We start from the raw sequence: 21,591 nt of genomic DNA, 5'->3' as shown, positions 1-21,591 counted from the left end.
AACAGATTAGCAATCAGATGTGAGCCAGAGGTGGGACGGATGTAATCTTTGCTGGAGTATTTTCATTTTGCTGCAGCACCATACAGTATGAACTGTATGGAAACTAATTCTTTTTCCATATTTACTTTTGTAAACGTAGCCCATTACATGGACTTATGCACAAGTATTTTCAAAGGGGAGAAACTGTAATTCATACTCTCAATTTATTCCTGCTAACAGATGAGCCTACGATTGTTTTCTGTGAATATTAAAAAAGCTTTACAAAGGTGGAAACTGTAGTGATAACAGTGTTTTTTTCAATAAACTCTTCTTTGTATCACCAATACTTCTGTTCAGATTTACAGTTTTGCTGGCATTCTGTGTGGTTTATCCATAAAAGCAAAAAATCTCACAGGCTGTTGGAAGGATTCAGATACCAGCAGTAATTTTTGTACAGTTTACATTCATTAGCAGTCTTCTCTTTTGCTGACCTTTATGTCATGTGCCATTCATTGTCTTGTGTAAAGTACTGTCACCTTTGTTTTACCCAAAGACTATATGAGTTACTGAAAAAAAAGTACAGAAATACTGTGAAAAGATCACAAGCAAGATCTCCCAAGTCCCAGATAGCATTTCAGCCATTGAATAAACCTTCACTTTCATCCTAGAAAACTTCAGCTGATGCTACCAAAGGTTCCTGCATGTAAATGCCAATGAGATTCATGCCTGGAATAGAAATACACAGTGGAGTCACATACATTTCTCGCCTGTGCAGCTGAAATGACAAACAAAAAGCCATCAATACTTCCTACAAAATAGATGTAGCTACAGAAGGACTCTTGGCTCTGAAGCCTGTTAATTTTGGCTTTCTGAATAAAGGCTTATGCTGTTGTACAGAAAAAGCTATTCTGTTTTTGTTGTAAAAGGGGCCATATAACAAAGGACTCAGGGAAATACACAAGAGAGCATAAAGAAGGAAACCTCTGTTTTTCAGATCTTTATCAATGATCTAACTTGTCTATGGCAAGGAGCTGTTGTTTACAGACCTCATGTTCCTCTCTGATGAATGATTTGGGCTGTGTTGATTTATAGGTGAGTGGTCTGACCATGTTTTTGAGTTATCTGCTTTGCCTACTTGCCCTGTAGAAATCACCAAGAAGTATTTCCAGTGAGATACTCTCTGTCACATCTCAAGCTTTGGCTTATGTCCTCTGTTCAGGCTAAAGCACATCTGAATGTGCAGGACCAGCTGCTACAGTTACATACCTCTGACAGGGAATCTAAACAGCCCACTTACTGAGCCAGTCATTTAAAGTTAATAATTAACAAACAGCTAAATTATTGTTGTTTTTGAAATCACTTTTCAATAAGCTGTGCCTGTGAAACATCTGCAGGGAAAATTCTTGCAGTATCTTTGAGGTTTCAAGTTCCCAGATTCTCACCTGTGGACAAGGTGAATATGCACTTTTTTCATACATGAAGAGGGAAACTATCTTTTCCATTACTGCCTAGGAGCCATATCTCCCCTGCAAAGTGGTATTACATGGGTAAGCATATTATCTATTAAGCTGGACCTGAGAAGACCCTTCTCCACGTCTACTAACTATAAAGAAAGAAGTAAAGACTGGTGAGAAAGGGAAGGGATGGCTCTATGGCCCTAGTAGTCAGCCTGTCCCATATAGGAGAGCTTTGCAAAGTGACCTTTATCAAGTCATTGCGTTCCTGGCCCCTTGCCAGACGGTGGCATCACTGACAGAACAGGAGGATCTTCTTGTGAGTGGGGTTTAAAATCTCTAATACTGAGACAGGTTCCAGATCTTCTAGAGAGGAAATGTAAACCATTACAGAAAAGGTGGACTCCTAAATCTCTTCTGATTTTCAGAAGAAAAGAAGCCAACACTGTTTTCTGAGAGCCTACCAGAACATATTTAGGAGCATGAGAGTATCACAAGAAACTCAGCTCATAGAACAGCTACTGCTGGTCTCAGATGAGACTTGTGAGGCCATTTTCTCAAATGAGATATCTGTGAAAAAGCACAAGCATGTAACTCTAACCACCAGGAAAATTTCAGGTTAGAGAAGTAAGCTTATACTGACAGCATTTTTTCTACCCACAGGAAAAACATTATATCATGATTTTAAGTTAACCTCCTCAGAGGAACTTTGTTCCTTCCTTAGGATTAAAGTCCTCTCTGGTACAAAGATTTTGGTCTAGGCAATGCATTAGCTGTAATGTCCAATATTAAAAAATAAGCATAAATTGTCAGCTTTGCCCACAGAAAAAGTGCAAACACAAAAGGTCTCTGGAGGGTGCTCCTCTGGATATGCAGTGTGTCAGATTTTGGACCCTGCTGACTTCAGAGGCAGTAACTGATACCAACTCTTCCCCACAAATGGCTTTATATGGATTATCATCAGTTAACTCACCTCAGCTGACTTAAGTATTGAAGGTGTAAATGTAGCTAAAGTGGTACATAAGGTGTAACACTTCACTGGTACCTACAAAAAAAGCCTCTTGGCTTGTTTGAACTGGGCCCATTGGTGCTGGGGATCTCATGGTATTGGCTTCTCCTGGACACCATGGTAACATGCATTGTGAATACACAAACCTGATAAGAAGGCATAAAGAAATCACACTCAGAGGAAATTCCACTTCACCCTGGCCACACTACACTTTTGAGAAAAACTGGCAGAAACCAGCTTTGAGAAATATCTTTGCCCTGCTTGGCACCTGTGTTATCTGCCAGCTGCTAGGAGAGATCCAAGGTGGTTTCACCATCACCTTCTTTATAGCCTCATTTCCTGCAGAACTTGAGCTTCTCTAGTCATCTTGTCTTTCCATTTATATTTCAGTTTGCCGGTCATTTGTCTCCTGCCCTGGTAGCTTTTAAATCTGACAACTGCTCGCAATCACACTGGGCAAAAACGGGAGAATTTCAAATGAAATATGAGTTCCTACAAGGCTTGTGAAAGCCAACAGGTGAGTAGAGGAAAGTAACTAATACAAATTGAAGAAAGGAGATCCCAAGAAAGGTTTCAATAGAAGAGCCACAAGACCTTTTGGCTGGACAATCACCTTGCATGTGTTTGCTTTCTGATCAGCGTGCAGACAGGTCACAGTTGTCACAGTGCTACCTCAGCCCATAGCTAAGGAACAGGGGGCTGAAATGAGGTGAAGAAAAAATAGGGAAATGGAGGAAGTGGATTAATGTGAGGATGTGCAGCAGACATGAGGGAACTGAGGAAGTCTTACAGAATTTTGATAGAAACTGTGATTACCATGGGAAGATCAGATGAAACTCCATAGGAAGTTGGGCTTCCTTGTTCTGCTTTTCATGAAACAGGATATGAGACATATTTAGAACTGAACCAGCTGAAAGTACAGTGGCAAAAACCCAGACTTTCAGAGTATAGCTATACTTTCATTACTATCTTCATTCCAGGTTAGGCCAAATTTGACAACAGATGTAGCTGCGTCTGTGGAGTAACCATACTCAAAGTGAAAGGAGCAGGCATCTAAGCTTTCAATAAAGCTCTTGCTGAGTGCTCCACTGCTGAAAACTGAATATCTGAGCTTAAAGTGAGGAAACGTCGGCTTCATCAAGTACTGAATGTGGGTTACTTTCAAGCATAAATTATACCCTTGCCATAGTTGAAACAGGATCCTGTCAAAGATCAACAGATGTCTCAAGAGTCACATACTTCAGCTCCATGTTTGCTGCCAGCATCTGATCCACTAATCATTCATGCTGCATATATGTGCTTACTCCCTCCCAGCCTCCCTTCTGAAACAAACTGACTGGTTTCTTGGAGAGGAAGTCTGGACACAGTTAACAGAATAGCTTGCTCCAGGCTCCAATCCAGACAGAAAAAATGGACTTGGACTGCAGCAAGTTTAACTCCCTCAGTCCATGACAGTTGTCTGATCTTACTCCAATAGGCTTTGTGTCCTCAAATTCCCTGCACACTGTCCTGGGACACCACAGGCAGGCAATAGATGCCTTGAATTAAATCACAACTGCTTAATAATTAGCTTGCAGAGTAATATGGGGCCAGCAGAGACCTGGGCCAAATACTACCCCAAATGTAGCCTAAAGAGAGTAGTTACTTCTGAGCCATGTGGACAGGAGCTGTCTCGCACCACCTGGTCTGGGTCAGAGATTAGCCTTGGGGCAGCTGCTCTGGTAGCACAGTCATGGCCCTTGAGAAAGTCAGGGCAGAGGCCAGAGCTCTCAACAGAAGGACTTTGCTTCCAAGCTTACAGCTGGAATTTGAACTATTCACACTGATAGGTGCCACCCCTCACCATCAGCTCTCACCCGGGAGACTTGCATGGCCCCTCCAGCCTTTTTCCTCAGAGGCCAGTTAAAATATTCTCTCAAAATAGATAATGAGGTAATAATTTTATTTTCCTAGTTGCTTAAGGAGAGTGTTAGAAGAGTTAATCCAGGGATCAAAGGTCTTTGTTAGCAGAGAGTCTTTTGAATCCCATGTGTGTCGGTCACAGAAATAACAGTGAAAGTGTACAGACCTGGAAATGACAGCCAGGATGGAAACCAAATCTGCCACAACCTTCTAATGGCATTTAGTGTCTTTTAAATGTTTGCGTCAAGTTTGATTTTGTTGATTTATGTAGTCTGTTGTGAGATTTAGCCAGCTGTTGTATATTTTCATGAAAGTAAAACTTTCCAAAAGGGCCTTAAACTCTAGTGACGGAATACAGTTATTTGTATGTCAACTGCAGCTTCTATTTTTAGGATGATGAAAATATCCCCCAATCAGTAACTCTCTAAGAGACAGGCATTTCATAAAAATAGATAATAGAAAACAAACAAAGATGCAGGCATTTTTAATCAAAACAGTCATATTCCAAACTCTCCTCATAACCCATATATTTAAGACATTGGTAAATTCAGATAGTAAACCTGTTCAGGCACAAGCACACCAGCTTCACATAGGATAAGGAATTTGGCCATTCAGAGAAAAGAAATATTAATATATCCTACAGCAAATGAACACAATAATAAATGGAGGGTTTTAATGACTCATAATTAAAATTAACTGTTTTCTGTGATACCCACTAAAGCTTGCATGAAGGCACTTACCAGAAGTGAATGTGCTTTTAAAGGGTGTTAATTTAAGATCGGATTTGTTTGAAGATTGACTTGAAAGAATTTCAAAGGATGTAGTTTAATTAAAAGTATTCCAAACTTTGCATTCCTGGCAAGACCTTTTGACCTCTCACGATATTTAATGCTTGAAGGTGAGGAGTTGACTGACTGCTACTCACTTCACTAGAGGCACTCAGGATCCTTCCCCCCATGCCACAACCATCATTAATTGTTGATAGGTGCTCATTACATTGACCTAAAGCCAGCACCCAGAGAAGCAGCAGATCAGGAAGTGGCAGACACCCAACTGCAGCACCGGGGGTGTTTTCCTGGCTGCGCGTCAAACACAGCTCATCCTTTCAAAGAGCCCCAAGAACAGAGTGTGCACTGGGAGCTGTGCTCACTGCAGCCATGGTGCAGCCTGGCATTCCCAGCAGAAGGCTCCAGTGGAGCTGCCCACAGCAGGCAGGCGAGGAAGCTTTAGGGAGGCTCCTGGACACCCGCTGCCTCCTGTGACAAATGGCTGCTGTCACCCGCTCTGCTCCAAGGGGCCTCTCGCCATGCGGGCTGTTTGCATTCAGTCAACACTCCGCTTTTATAGGCCTGTGGAGCCAAAGATTGCTAGACTTTTGAACCCCAGGCTAACTTCTGTCTGGCTACAGCCTCATTTTCTGGAGCCAAAATCTTTTTTAACAACTACACAATAACAAGTAATTAGGGTAAAGTCTGCTAATCTTCTCCTTTGGGCCTGGAGGTTGTGTATTCAGAACCCGTTGAAGGTAGAATTACTGCCATCAAAGCCTGAGGTTACTTTGTGAAAGGGGTTGAACTCTAGGTCAAGGAAATGTTAACCGGACAAAGAGAGATCAGGCAGATAGTGTTAAAATTAAAACTGTCCTACTGAGATAATGCAGAATTGACTGCTTTGGCTCTGAAAACTAGTGGAATGAACAATGTGAAGGGAAGGCTAGAGCAGTTCTTTCAAAAGGTGAAAACATAGCAAATAAAGGATTTATTGACTTTTATCTCGAAATTTTTTTGTAGTCTCTTTATTCAGTAAGACAAAGTAAAATATCTTATTTTTTATGTCACATTGCGTTTGGACCATCCCGTTTCCTAAATCTGTTTTATTTACTAAATTGAATACGTTATTTCTTCTGTATCATCTCCTCTCTCTCCTCTAAAAGCCCCCGTGCAAAATTTTATTGGAAATTGAAAGATTTCTGCTCTTGATTTAAGAGTCCTGGGAACAAATGAAACTTGCTGGGTGATAGAAAGAATGAACAAGCACAGACTCACACATATGAGAAGGAAACATGCTGCAGAAGAGAATGGTGTTTACGAAGTGCCCTGGATATGGCATGAGGGTGGATTTTGTGTATTACTTGCAAATAACATAGGCCAGGGTGAGACTCCGGTTTTTCAAGGGATCAGAGTCCAACCACTTAAAATCTTCTAGCATTCAAAATAAAATCACAGATTTTGCCTGGAAATTCATCATAGAGCATGGCTGCCACCATTCCACCACATGGACTCATCCCAAAATTAAATCCACTCACTGTTTTCAAGGGTAACAGGTACATCACTGTCCGCTTCCCAGTATCAGAGCTGACAGCTCCAACAGGACTGGCAGCACTTTGTTCTCCCCCAGTGCTGTGAGGAGGCTTTTGCCTGCTGCTGCCAGTGGATTTTAAGCCCATATGTGGGAGCAGAAGAGCAGAAACGTTGAAGCCAGCTATTTCCCATGCCAGGTTCTACTGGGTTCTGTCACAGCACCCCTGCCACCTCCCTAACTTTTGGGAAATGGGTGGAAATACTTCAGCTGACACAGGCAAGGGGCATCTTTGGAAATGTGATGGCATTACCACAGCAGTGGAACTACCTCACAGTTCAGTTCTCAGGGCAAGATGTATTTAATGGTGTTGCAATTGCCAGCTGGATTAAGCGAAGCCCACTAAAGTGGATACGACTTTCTGCTTCCAAGCGGAGCTATCAAAAGAATTCTCTTGTGGGACTTCTTCAAACCTGAAGGCTGGTACCATCATGGGAAGAACAAGTGTTTTGCGGAGACCAGTGGTAGCAAAAAAATCCTCAGATGTGAGGTGGGACAGTTCAATGCATGGAGAAAGACATCTCCAGCCCCACATTTCCCTCTCAAGGGGGAGCATCCTAGAGCTCTCCTCTGAGCTGTGGGCAGAAGGAGAGTTTCCAGCCTCTCCAGGAAAAAGGCAATAGCCAGTCCTGTTTAGTGCCCATTTTATTGGCATTTCCCAGGGGTTTTAGAAACAGCAGGTTGCCATTATCTCCATGAAAATATAAACTTTCTCCATACATGAGCTGCAAGACACAGGCTCATCAATATTAGCTTTCTTTCATGATGTGTAGGTTTTGTATGTATTTTCCTTTAATTTTATCAGAACAAAATAAGTTAGTGGTAATGACTAATCATGGCACAAAGCTTTTTTTTTTTTTCTTTGAAGCATTCTTTTAACATGGAGACAGAAAAAGACAAGTGCATTTTTATGTTAATTATAGCCATGTAAATTACCCCAGATAGATGACACAACATCAATGCTAAAATGCACCAAAGTGAAGTCTGGCTTTTTTTCTGAAACTTAGCAGAGGAGCAGTATCCCTGGTACAAGACACATTGGGATATATTTCTTCAAGTTTCAGATTAGAAATAACTATTCTCTGCTGCACTAGCAACAGCACCAAATCTAGTTAAATGGTGCCTGGTTTAAATGCCTCACAGATTAAACTTACCAGCGTAGCAGTACCATGAAGCAATCCTGTATTTGTGCAAATATAAAAAATTGGTCTTTAGTCAGGTATTTCTCAGACTAAAATGTGAGTCTGCCTCCTAATTCAATACTTTCATCCACACTCTTTCCTGTTTCAACTCTTCAAAATGAAATTTTGTGGTTAGTGTTGAAAGCTGCCCGTCAAAATACCACATAATAGTACTTGAATTAGGACAGCTTTTGGGTTTAAGAATAAGATATATAGGGAGATTGTGACTGTTTCACAAAATTCTGTTTAAAATGGGAAGAAAAAGTACACAGAAAACGATGCTGCAGAATAAAAACCTGGCCACCTTCTGTGAGGAACTTGTAGATTTGCGCATGGATGTTACCCTGTTGGACAGCTGGCAAGCTGGTTTGGGCATCTTGCAGGCTTGTTTCCTTTAGGAAAGAAATAAAGTGTGTGATCCAGGTACACATTCTGGTACCATTCCTTTTTAATTCTAAAAGATATTTTTCCCTGAACCCAAGAGAAGTAGACCTCAGGAAGCACTTTCCTTGCCCAGACACCCCCCAGCTAGTCTTTCCAATTAATGCTATGCTCAGACACTGGGGCCATAGTTGGATTTTATAGCTAAGGCAATCACAGCACAAGCTAATGCCAAAAGATTCAGTTCTCTCTTTCTACTGCCATTAATTGCATCCTCCTATTCCTGACATTGCACTGTCTGATGCTTTTCTAACCTCATGGTTTGCTTCATCAGGGCTAGATCACCAGAAGAAATATTGATACATTTCTCAGAGCTTTGCAGACAAGCAAGTGCTTATAGCAAAGAAAGTGCTTATGGCAAAGGAAGAAACAAGAGCACATAAATGAAAACAAAGAAAGAGAAAGGGAATAGACTGTCTTTTCAGAGGCAGCTGGTCATCTGACTGGCTGGTCTCAGACTGTGCATTCCACCCTGACTATGTGCTCCATCTCACTGTGATGACCATGACTGTTTCCCTTATAGGCTGGTGAGGTTTTTTTTTCTTTTCTGTACAAACGTTTTGCTCATCATACTCTTGTTTTTGCATGCATAGACCAAGTATTCTAGTACTGCTCAAGCTTTGTCATGCACTCCTTGCCTTAGGCCATAACCCACATCTACTTCCTACCATCACTGTATGAAAGAGCATTTATTAAATTCTCTGTTACTGGGCCTGAAAGAAACAAACCCATTGTCTTTATCCAGGTCTGTGATTATCAACACATTAAAGATTTGTCTGACAAAAACTGAGACTTCTAGGTAGACACACAAGACACCAAAGCAACTAAAAGCTTGTTCAGAGAATGAATCAATCTTCATCCTCACTTTAGGTAGAAAGTACAAGGAAAAGAATCATCTGACGTTCATTTTGGAATAATATGGGTTCATTTCTGTGTTACTTGACAGTAACTCACATTTACGGGAATACATTAGAAAGTCTATTTTTCTTTTTTCCCCTAAAGTAATGGCACTCACATGCACAGTTCCTGGGCCTGATTCATTGCTGCATCACTTCAGCATTATTTCAGGAAATCCATTTATAGTGCTGCAGCTACGTGAACCAGAAGTCCTGTCTGTGACGCTTAAAGTAAAAGTATAAGATGGTCTTTTAAATGGCTCATGATACAGAACTCAATTGCCCCAGTTCCCTGTTTGATTCTCCTCTGAGGAACCAACTCACTAGGCTGTGAGGGCTCTCCATCTCCCAAAAAACCTGCTTCTTCTTCCACAACACTGAACAAAGGAGAATTTAGCATTTAGCTCCTCAGTTAATTCAGAGATCTCTAGTAATGTGAGAAATTGCCATCCCCAATAATCTCTGTTTTGTTCAATCATCAGTTTGTTCAACCATCATTATTAATTCTTATGCTGTCAATGGCATACATTGTGTTTTCTCATCCAAAAGAATGCCCCAGCATCTGATTTTGCCAATGGTTAAGAATTTGAGGAACTTTATTAACCAGGATTAGTTCAGCAAACTCTGCAGTAAGACTTTGCAATCCAAGGATGTGAATGGTAATTATGGAACATAGCAACATGCACATCATTTAAGTCAAGTTGCACACTGTACCTGGCTGTGCAGGGCTCAGGGAAAAAGGAAATCTTCTTTCGACCTCAGATAATTATTATGTTGATTATAATCATCACAATAATATCTCATAGCTGTAACCAGCTCACATTAGCCAAGGCACTGTGCAAAGATACCAATTTGATTAAATCCCTGCCAGGGGAAGCTTACATACACTTTGGAACACACACACACACACACACACACACACACACACACACACACACACACAAAAGGAAACCTGTTAATTTTATTTCACTGTAATTGGCAGAGTCTTTTAAAACCTTAATACTGTAATAACAAACACTGCTTGAGTGTGATCTCTGCTACTCTTGTGTAAAGCCTTAAGAATGTCATTCATTTAGACCTCAACAGAGAGGTTGAAATATGATTGCTGAGATAAAGTAAAAACACTATTAGAAGAATATTATTAGTGTTGCAATGTCAAGCATTTTGAATCTTACAGAAGAATCTATAGACCTAGCTGCCACTTGAAACACTTCAACACATACAAAATTTAACAGACAGTGAATCCCAGAAACATCTACATTTTCTCATCTCTTGCCTTTCCAGCAACATCACCAAAGTACTCTGCTTTCTGTTGGTTCATGTGTGTTTTCTTCTCTGCCTAGCACCAAAATTGTTCTTCGTTGACTGGCCCCATTAATATTTTGTTCAGGGAAAACAGGGATGTGAAGAGTATTTATACTGCACAGTGCAGGGATGCTTGAGACAGATGTGGTTGGTACTGCTCAGGTACAGAAGTACAGTATAGGTCTCCAATCAAACTCACCAATTTTGGGGCAGACTTATTGCACAATCCTCCACCTCATGGACACAGCATCACAAATCCCTTCCTCCCTCGGAGTGAGCTGCGCTCTCCCTGCTTGGCAGGCCTGGTAACTCAGCACAAAGGGCAGGCTCAGCTAAATTTTATCACTGCTAACTTATAAAGAAAGTTGCTCATAAAGATTCAGTTGCTCGGCATGTTCAAACCACCATCTTCCAACAGCTCAAATCTTGGGCAAGAGGAGCCATTCAGGGGAGCAGCACCAGGCACATTCTCAACACACCCCACCAGATTTCGAGTTCCTTCCTCCAGGCATAAAAAGCTGAGGATGTTCAAGGAAACAGTAACAGATTTTGTTACATAGACAAAAAACAAGGGATTTTCTTCAGAAAAAAAGGGTCAAGTCTTTTAGGATCACATATTAAGAGGGATAATAATTTCTTTTCATCTTTTTAGACCAGCCTGAGGCATTTATATTCAAGTCCAAACAAAGTCTAGCAAAGCTGTAAACATCTGAGAAGTTTCTTTTAAGAAGAATTGATCCATATTCATAATACGCAGTCTATTCTCTGCTCTAACAGCAATTTCCAAATATAAAAAATATTTTCTTCACATACAGTAGCCTTAAGATTTCACTGAATCAAAAAAATCTAAGTGAAGGATTTTAAAGGTATGCAATAGCCTAATTTGTTGGTCCTGATTTGTATTCAAGAAATCAGTCACATTCAGTCTTTATTTATAACAAAAACATCCTGTACTGAATCCAAGTGTTACTCAATCCCTAATGCTTCAATAGAGTGTCAGTGCTGGACTGAATTTCAGTCTAGATGAGAGGTGCTGTGCTGTTTCTTCACAAAGAGTCAGGCTGGTCTAGAAACCTCTCAAACAAATTCATTTGGTAGAAATACTGACAAGAAAATGCAGTTTAGACCACTGACAACACAGGAAATCCTAATCAATCAAGCAGAAATTTTAAAAAGCCTGGAAGTTAAGCAAGGACATTGCCCTTCAGGGAAGATGGAAGATCTTGCAAGAACTTTGCAAAACACTTGTGTCTCTGGCAAAATGAGCCAAGTGCTTCACAATGGTTTCCACATTATGGTGAAGAGACCTCCCATGTAGCATCCTTTTGTGTGCTGGTATCTACAGTGCAGGAACAGCTTAGGGATGGGAGAGAGCCAGCATTTTTGTGTGCTTCCTGCATCCTGGGGATTGCAGCTGTGACGGAGAGCAGGACGCACTTTCTGTTGCATCTCTCAAATATAGTCCTGAATGCAACTTCTGTCATTAAGAAATATTTCTTAAGCAGACTCCATACCCCCCTTTTCCATCTGATAATCATCTCCTTGTGTTTGTGGTAAGTCAACATCCTTCATCTTTGCCTTATGAGGAAAAGTCATGGCTGTGAGCACTTCAAAATTCCCTCAGCGCTTGCTGATCCCTACGATAACAAACAACAGAAAGCATATAACACAGTTTTTTCCTTTCCTTACAGAGACAAGCACTTTGCTCAAAAGAGGGCGGTTCCCATACCAGCCCTCTCTCTGTACTATCTGCTAAGTTACAGCACATGCTAATCTCTCAAATTTGGCAATGAAGAAAGGAGATGTATGATGCCGCACCCTCCATTTCTGGCTGTTGCAGGGGCAGGAAAGGGCAGAGTTTGTATAACCCAAGTCCTCACACACCATGAGAAAACACTAGGGGGTAGCCCTTATTTCCTTCTGGCTTCTTTGGAGCAAACTGAGAGACCATTCTTGAATGCAGCATCTCACTGAAGTCCCAGAGTGTCCCATATGTGGGGACACAATGGAGGGGGCTGGCCCCATTCTTGTATTCATGGAGTAACTGAGCAATGCTGAGCACGCACACCCAAGGTCTAGGGGGGCACCGAACCAAGCTTAGCAATTTGTTCCACCATCTTCACTCAGGCAAAGCTTTTGGTGATTTATAACAGTGTGGAGAGAGGGCTTAAGCTATAGCTTTGTTTAAACATTCACATACAACAGTTTTTCCTGGAGCTCTGAATAAAGTGTCATCATGCTTCTCAACAGGGAGAAATTTTTGGATAAGCTTTTCAGAGAGGCTGAAGAAATGTTATCCAGACACGACTGTTAAACTTGGCTTCAGTTTTGATAGCAGAGCTGCCTTTGTTGGATGCCTTTTCTGTCTCACCCCACTTTCCTCACCACTCCCCTTTCCTGAAATGGGGAGTCAGTGCCCTCTGACACTGGATAGGAAATGGGGCTTCCTCACTCCTGCCTTCTCTGATAGCAGCAGTTACAGAGAGAGCCCGGGGAAGCCATGTGGAGCCAAATCTCCACAGACAGGGCACAGAGATGAGAAATAATATAATCTCCTAGGAAGTGGCAAGAGGTGTAGTAGTAGTACAGCAGTAGTGTTTCCTTACTTTTTCATCTAAAATATACCTTTCCTATAGTTCACTATAACTGAGTCTGTGAGACTCATTCTGTTTTTCACTGTGAAAACAAAGAGGAACAGGCAGGCTTAAAGCTAGCAGAAAGATGAGATAATTTAGGAAATATGAGGAAAACAGCAAGAGAATAACAGAGAAAAGAGAGAGGGTAAGAATACAAAGGAGAAGTTGGAACCATGGAGCTTAGAAAAAGACATGTGGAAAATTAGAAGGCATAGAAGGAAGAAAAGCATTTAAAAAAGCACAAGAAAGTATATGGGAAAAGGGAAAATTATGGCTACTACAGCAAAAACCAGAGAGAGTTAAGATATTTTGAAGGGAGGCATAGAGCAGTTTGAAAGCGTGTGAATGGGAAAGAGGAAATGCAAGAAGAGGAACCAGCACGATGAGTTACACGTTGCTATTGCACAGGAAATGAAAAGCGAAGTGTGTACACAAATACAAATGGAAACCTTGGCCTTACCAGAGCAAATGCGACAGGATGTCACAGGACACAATTTCATCCTTTGTATTAAAGTTAGATGGGTCATGTGAGAAAGCTCTGGTCACTCCTAGGAGTATGGTTTCCCTTCTTAGTATCTCCACAGCTTCTGAAGGATTTCCTTATCTCACATTACTACATTATTATATGTAGAAGCAAGTTGTGATTTTGTTAGCTGCAAAGGGTGGACATTTCTTCTCTTTCCTCCTAATACACACCAGGCCTGTCCCTACAGGCACAAAGGATTTATTCTTCCCTTCACAAATTACTTTACCAGCTGAGGAACTGCAATAGCTGCCAAACCCCTCAGAAGCCTGAGACCTCTGCCCCATCCCAGCAAGGACTGAAATGAGGCAGCCGACAGAGGAAGCAAATTATTTTGAAACAAGTGCTGGGGAGGGGATAGATGTAGTAACCAGGACACACACTGCAGAGGCAAGCAGAACCCAGGCTGAGAAAAGCTGGCAAGTGCTGATGTAGGATGAGCCATTCCCCTGCACTATGCTTTGACAGAGTTATTTGGGAACTGCTGTGGGAAGGATGAACATTGCTGGTAAGAGCCCTCATCACTTTTCCTCCTAACCCCTTGTAATTCAGAGCTAGCCCATGACTGTGAAAACTCCCAGCAATATCAGACATTGAACCAGGTTTTGGGTTGGCTCCACTTGTAATTTGGGGATGCCTGTGACCAAAGTTGTTGTCATGCAGTCTGGTTCAAGTTCAGCCAAGGGTCTGAAACAGCCCTGGTTCAAGCCTTGCTCAAGGAAAAATCTGGAAAAAGTTTTCAGCCTGACTCTGCTGTGTGAGTGTGTGTGTGTGTGAGCAAAGCTGCTCTTCTGTGCTCACTTGCCGCAAAAAATGATGAATTGCAGAAGTGGTGTTAGTCATTTGGTGCAGCAGGAAGGAAGCAGGAAGCCCTTGTGAGCATTAACTTTTCAAAGCAGTTTGCAAAAAAAGCCAAAGCTCTCCTCCCCAGGGCTACACAGCCACATACTGTTCTTTACCTCCTCACCTTAAGGGGCACCTAGTCACAGCTAACATTCACAACTCCTTCATCCGGAAATATTTGCCCAGTGCAAACAGCTGAGGCATTTGGTGTCAGCCCTTTCTCTGTGCAAGGCGTATTAAAAGGGGGGAGGGAAGAGGAGCCCTACACTTGCCAAACGGGAGAGGCCTGATTGCGCTCAACAGGTTCAGTTCACGCTGTGACCCTGCCCGGCTTCCTGCTATTCAGATGTGTTACTTCCCCTTTGTGGTAATGGACTGTGGCAGCCGGCCAGAAAACACTATTAATTTCAGAAGTGGCCTGACAACAAACCCATAGCGAAACGAGAGGAAGTGGCGCGGAGGCCATCTGTTAACTTCAGCAGAACAGTAGGGACACAGCTATGTAGGTTCTACAAGGAAAGCAGATTAATAATCCACAAAGAGGAAACTGGCTAAAATTATCCATAGACCATATTAAAAAAAAAAAAAAAAGAAACAACCAAAAAAAAAAAACAAACAAGGGAGTCACTTGAGCTGCAGCTGGACAGGAAATTGCTAGAGCTGCTTGCAAATCTCCACTTTGAACAGAACAGCATAGGGAATGCCAAGAGCGGAAACCGTTCAAAACTGGATTAGCACAAGCCAAGTTTAACTGCAACCCACTTCTACTTTCACAGTTTATGCACTCAATCTAGGCCACTACTGCATGAGACACTGACTCACTTTTTTCCCATGTTTTGTTTGCATTTCATTTCACACACTTGCAGTTTCTAAAATTACTTCAAATGTGCTTTGGCTGCCAGGAGTTCTGCAGTACCTCAGCCGACAGCCCCAGCCCCTCACTGTGGTACTGCACACAGATTTTGGCACCACCCTGCCTTGGGCCAGTTATCAGGAAGGATGTCAATGAATATAAGTTGCAGCAGGAAGTTTTGCAATTGCTATAATCCCCCTTTTTCCTTCTGCAGAGACAGAACTGCTTGAAGGGTCCAAAGAGGAAATTAGGTGACTAAGGGTATATAGAGACTTTTCCTCCTTGCATTCATTAAGTTGCAAGGTGGCTGAATGGCAGCTGAAAAGTCATTTACAGGCTGCAGACTGTTGATGAATCTCTGAAATGAGCTTCTGCCATACAGCTAAGCAGAGCATGAACCCATCTCCTGGCATCTGTAATAAAGTGACCAAAATTCATTAAAAAAGCCAGAAAACAGCAGCTCCTTACTCTTAATAATAAAAGAAAAAATAATAAAGAGGTAAAAACATTATGTCCCAGGGTCAGGTACATCCCTAGTATAGCAAAGAGATGCTGGAATACTTCGCAATTAACCTAAAAGCCTTCAAAAGCATCCCCCTCACCAAAGCAAGATGAGAATCTAGCACATTCACTGTTTATTCATTTGGGCACCAGTGGACCAAAGGGGAAATCAAGGTTTTATTGTCTTAGGGGATGTACAAAAGCTATTGAGAGCAATTATTGCCTTTAAACATAACCATATGGGTATGTGCAATTAACCACAACCACACAGAAGGGAAAGGGAGAATAAACCAGCCAGCTTCTCCATAGCCAAAAATAGTTATTTATTTATTAATAATTTAAGGTTTTACATTCTTATAATAAATTCCATCTTAAAACTTTTACACTGTGGATTAGACTCTCCCTTATTGGCAACCATGTGCAGGTTCACTGTGCGTACACACCGGTACAAATGCTCGCACATACTTCCAGTTTTATACAAAAAAAAAAAAAAAAGACGCAAAATATTGCATTTGAGGTGAAGCTCCCTGAAGAATTTGTACAGAGGTAATGCACTGTTTAGCACATCTGAAAGTTTTAAAAAGTGATCAAAAATCTTTCGCATTCAAAGACAAACCTCCTCCCAGATGATCTATTTACAAAAGGTAAGGCAAAAAATTAATTTAATTTAAAAATATATATATGTGTATATATATATCATATGGAACCTACATCAAAAGCATGAGGAAAAAAAAAATCACCACAAGGAAAAGAAAGATATATGAAAGAAGAGACTACTCGCTCACAAAACATGATCTGCAAACTTCTCACCATTGCTATTTCTCCCTCATGGAAAGCTTGCTTCAATAAAATTCAGCATGCTGCAAATATATTCTTTGCAATTAAAACAAACAAACAAAGTAGAATTTATGAAAAGAACAGAAACACAGGTGTCCCTTGGATTGATTTTTTGAGTACATGTGAATTAAGAAAAAAAATCCAAATAAATTTAAGGTTAAATATTTACATTGATCAAGTAGAATACTACCAAGCTCCTAGCAAACAAGTACTCCAAATACACTAAGCTGAAATCTCTTTTCTTTGGCTCCTCTAAATTAAAACAAACAAACAAACAAAAATAACCAGTCTTCATTGAAGACAAAAGATGCATGTCACAGATCTGAGAGCAGAGGGCAGAAGGACAGTTCTAGAGAACACGTGCCCAGCCTGTCCAGCCTCACCCTCCCACATGGGAAATCCTCGGACCCCAGCCAGTGCCCAAGCAGGGATGAACGCACTGCCCACGTGCTGCCTGGTCACCAGGGTCCTGCCCAGAGAGCTCGCCACGTCCCCTCCCTTTGCAATAGCCCATTCCATACTGTGTAACCTTTCCTTGCCTGCACTGGCAGCTGCTTTGTAATAGCAGAGGCCAGAAAAAGAAAAAGCTGCATTTCTTTATCACTGCCAAAGAGAAACCACTGAGGAGTGATCCCATGAAATGGACAGGAGAAGGGAGGTGGTGGGAGCTCACGTGGACTGCAAGGAATCCACCTGGAAGACGTTCTGGTTGGAAGGGGTGGTGAAGTACAGCTGCTGGTTGGGCACTCGATTGTCACAGGGGCTGCTCAGTCCCAGAGTCCGCTCAAAGTCCAGCAGCTGACCCATGAAGTTAAAGTTGGGTGAAATGTTGGACTTCTTCATCTTGACAATATCATAGGCATCATTCATGGACAAGTTCAGCTTCTGCATGAGGTAGGCCACCGTCACTGTGACCGAGCGGCTGATCCCTGCTAAGCAATGCACCAGGACGCCACAGTTCTTCCCCCGTGCTTCATCTGGACAAAGAAGCAGAGAAGGACATGTAAGACTGAGAGCCGGTAACTGATCTCCCAACACAAATGAGATTAATATCAAGCAGGAAGAAAGTTCAATTCTGATCCCAGCAGCCAGCAGTGCAACTCAAGAGTTAACTTTAGTGGCTTGAAACCAGGACAAGGGAAGAATCCACTCCTCTTACTACCCAAGTCCAAGAGCTGAGAAAACTAAGAATGAGACAAAGGGAGCAGGACACGCTGCATGACACTGTTTTAAAAGTCAGTTTTAAAAGACAGGCTTTTGCCTGGAGATTTGCCTTTTAATTCTTACAGTCCCCTTGCCCCAGCATGGAAATCCTGCAATATGTCACTGAAAGGCTTTATACAGACCAGCAGACTGCAAAGGTCTATTAAATTATTCTCCAACTGTTGTGCAGCTAACAATGGAGGTATTCAGGCATTTTAAAAGAATGAGAGAAGTCACAGGGGACAGCCCATTAGGAGGAACAGGATGTCAACATTGGTTGAAAATGGGTTCCTTTGTAATAGGAAATGCATTACAATGCCTGGAGATTAGTTTCTTTGTGGCCTCTAGCCCACATTTCTTCCTGCTAGGCTCAGATTACCTACATTCTCCACTATTACCGGTATCAGTCAACCGGATTACTGCACAGCTTCCCAACAGATAATGCAATGCCCATCCCACTGCACCCCGATGGGGCAGTTTGAGTCCTCCCCAAAGCGAAGGAGAGTGCAGATTTTAATCAGAACTCCTTGGGCCCAAGGGTACAGATTTCCAGAGCTGACGGGTAATGTCTGAGGGCCGGTTGACCGAGGCACTGAGCCCGAAATGTATATCATTATTACCACGAGATTTAATTTAAACTCTGGCTACATATTAGCCAGGGACACCGCTTATTCGTAACTTGCATTTAAAAGCTAAAGTTAAATTCCCAGATCGTTTCTTTTTATTATTCTGCTCTTCAGTAACCTCAAATAAAAAAGCAAAGCAAACAACCCCCAAACCAACATCAACAAAAATAAGGTCAAATCGACTTTTATCGATCCCAGGCTCATTTGCCCCCCCTCGCCAGGAAGTGATTTATGAAGATCCCCCAAAATGCGCAGGGGCTCAGTCCCCAGCTCCAACACAAATGACCCGAGGAGGAATTCCACAGCCAGAAAAACCAGGTATGTCCGTGCAACCCGGCAAAGGTCGCTTACAATTCAGCGGGACTTCTCAATAACCCCCCAAAACAATCCCCAACAGCCCCTCAACTTAAGTCGGCTTTAAAATCAGAAAAGAGGGTATGCCCCAAAGACGGCCATAAATGCTGCCACCGCTTCTCCCCCGAAATTCAAGAATTTTGCAGAAGATATCGAATTCTGCCATTTAACATGTAGCTGTTAGCAAGTAACCGGTTCTTACCTATAAAGGAGATGGCCTCAGGAAAGAACTGAGACAGATTTTGGCTCCAATGGTCAGAGATAGGGATCTGTTTGTACTTGAATTCACCGGCGTTTTCAAAGAGATTAGGCAGGTTAGGAGTAACATTCAAGATGTATTTAATGCCAAACTCTTCTAAAACGTCCAAATTAGTGGAGTCCTTGGCACAGCCTAAGTAGAGGTAGGGTAAAATCTCCACCGGAAAGGAAGGCTGGTTGTTGGAGAGAGGGCTGCCATCGGAGTCGGTGGCACTATTGGGGTCTCTGTCAATGTCAGATTCAATGTCGGATGATGAATCGGAGCTGATGCGGAGGCCTCCCAAACCCAGGACCGGCAAAGGAGGAGAGCTGCTGCTACACGAACTGTCTAGGTTAGTTTCACAGTGCACGGCGAACTCGGCCTGGAACTTGCTAAACCCACCTGGAGAGAAAAGCAAAGAGGAGAAAATGCAACCTCATTTAAGATGACATGTCGACTTACTCCCCTGGTACAGCCCTGTCTGCAGAGGAGCGTCTGTTTTGCACCCTCTCGAGCTCCGGGAAAAAGAAGGGAAAAAAATGTCACACACTCAACGCAGACAGACTAACTTAAAGGAAGGGTTAAGAAAATCGTCCGCTGCGGTGGAGGGCTCAGCACATTCAAGATTAAAGCTCTGTACCGCTTTGCCCTGCGGGGACCGCTGGAGAGGTGTCTCGGCGGCAATTCCTTCTGCCACGCTCATGCCGGAATCCCCGTTAGCTCCGTCCTCCCCACGCTGCCAGGGTGATTTTAGACATCAAGGTTTCTTTAAACAATGCGAGGATAAGCGGGATGGGGGGAAAGATGCTGAGTAGGGGGAAAAGCCCCCTGCTCAGGTCGGTGCTCTCCTGGCGCATCAATCCACTGCCCGGGGAACGCTGCAGAACGCACCGTCCCCTCCCTCTCACCCGGGCAGGGATCCACGGGGCTCGGCTCCCAGTTCCCCACGGCCCCGGGCCCCAGGCAGCGATCTCTCCCCCAACCCTGGGCGTCCCTTCTCACCTTCCAGATAAAACGCCTTGCAACCTTCATCTTTGAGGCGCTTGAGGAGCAGCCCCAGCACGGACTCGCCGCCCGTGTTCTCGTTCCAGTCGCGGCTGTGCTCGTCGTACAGCACTACGGTGTCGGTGCCACACCGGCGGGCGAAGCGCTCCCGGTCCTCCTCGCTGCTGGCGACAAGGGACCGCAGGGGCAGGTTGCCCTTCTGCAGCCGCCGCAGCATGATGCCGGGGATGGCCACATTGATGGCCGACTCGATGTGGGACGACTCGTACAACTCCTGCGGCCGACAGTCCATCAGCAGTAGCCGGTCGTTGCCCATCTCCAGCTGCTCGTTCAGCCACGCCACGGATTTACTAATCGCCATTTCCGACGCGAAAGGGACGGGTCTGAACGTATCTAGCATGAGGAAGGACGGGGGGAGCGAAGCGTGCTCTGGAAGCGCCCCTCTCTCTCACAGAGGCATGCGGCTGGCTCGGCGGCCGGGCTGCCCCCCTCCAACTCCGCACAACTTATCTCCCTCCGCCCCGGGAAAATGAATCACGCAGCCCCCCCGCGCCGCTTCCCCCGCGCCGGGCGGCGGTGGAGTCACGGGGAGGGAGAAGCAGCCGGGGCCCCGGCGTGTGTGTGAGTGCGGCTGTGTGTGTGCCTGCGTGCGCGCAGCCAGCCTGCCCTGTCTCCTCTTTTTTCTCTCAATGAATCCCTGAATGAACCTGCCTAATCGCCGCTGCAGCCCGAGCCCTTGGGCTTTTCCTCCGCCACGAGTGAATGAAATCCAATTAACGCGCCGCCGAGCGGGGCTCCCCGGCTCAGCATGGAAGCGCTGCTGCGGCGGTGGCGGAGCCCCTTCCTTGCGCTGCCCTCGCTCGCCGTGCCGGCCCGCAGCGCCCCGCGGCCGCGGCCCCGCGCAGCCGGCGCTCCTCAATGGATACAACCGCGCTCCGCTCAATGGGTACATTCTCCGCCGCAGCCAATGGGGGCGCGCGGAAGGGGCTGTTGCCGCGGCGACGGGCCGGCTGGAACAGGTTGTGTTGATGAATCGTTAATGAGTTTGTCATTCACAAAAACGGAAAGGAATTTCCGCTCCGGATAAGCCGAGTGCAAACAAGCGGCAGCCGCGGCGCGGCGGGCGGGGGCGGCGGGGGCAGGTGAGGGGGCGCGGCCCGGCGCTCCCCCTTCCCTCCACCAGCACCAGCCGCGGGGCGGCTGTCGCAGCCGGCGGAACAAATGCCACTTTTCCTTTTCTCTCCCTCCCTATCTTCGCTCCCTAAGTCATATCCCCCGGGGGCCGGCTGTGTTCCCCCCATTTCCCCCGAGCTGATCGTGCCCCGGCTTTTCATTAGGGCGTTCTGGGAATCCCATTTTTAGGGAAGCGGGCTGGCTCTGTCCTCGGCTGATCCCTACGGGGGTGAAGAGTAAACCCCGAGCTAATCTCTTCCTACGCGGCCTGGCT

General features: G+C 44.1%; 1 protein-coding gene across 1 annotated transcript; it reads right to left on the bottom strand.

Moving 5' to 3' along the window:
* Positions 1 to 16,185: 16,185 nt before the first annotated feature.
* On the bottom strand, positions 16,186 to 21,033 carry DUSP6 (dual specificity phosphatase 6). The gene is made up of 3 exons (XM_033059019.1): positions 20,142 to 21,033; positions 19,104 to 19,541; positions 16,186 to 17,695 (listed from the first exon to the last, which is right to left on the bottom strand). The coding sequence occupies exons 1-3, from the start codon at positions 20,542 to 20,544 to the stop codon at positions 17,388 to 17,390; spliced, it is 1,149 nt and encodes a 382-aa protein (XP_032914910.1). The 5' UTR covers positions 20,545 to 21,033; the 3' UTR covers positions 16,186 to 17,387.
* Between the last annotated feature and the right edge of the window lie 558 nt (positions 21,034 to 21,591).

The sequence above is a fragment of the Catharus ustulatus genome, chromosome 4 (genome assembly GCF_009819885.2).
Source record: "Catharus ustulatus isolate bCatUst1 chromosome 4, bCatUst1.pri.v2, whole genome shotgun sequence".
Lineage (NCBI taxonomy): Eukaryota > Metazoa > Chordata > Aves > Passeriformes > Turdidae > Catharus > Catharus ustulatus.
Note: the sequence above shows the minus strand (reverse complement) of the source record. Positions and strands in the feature narration are given on the sequence as shown.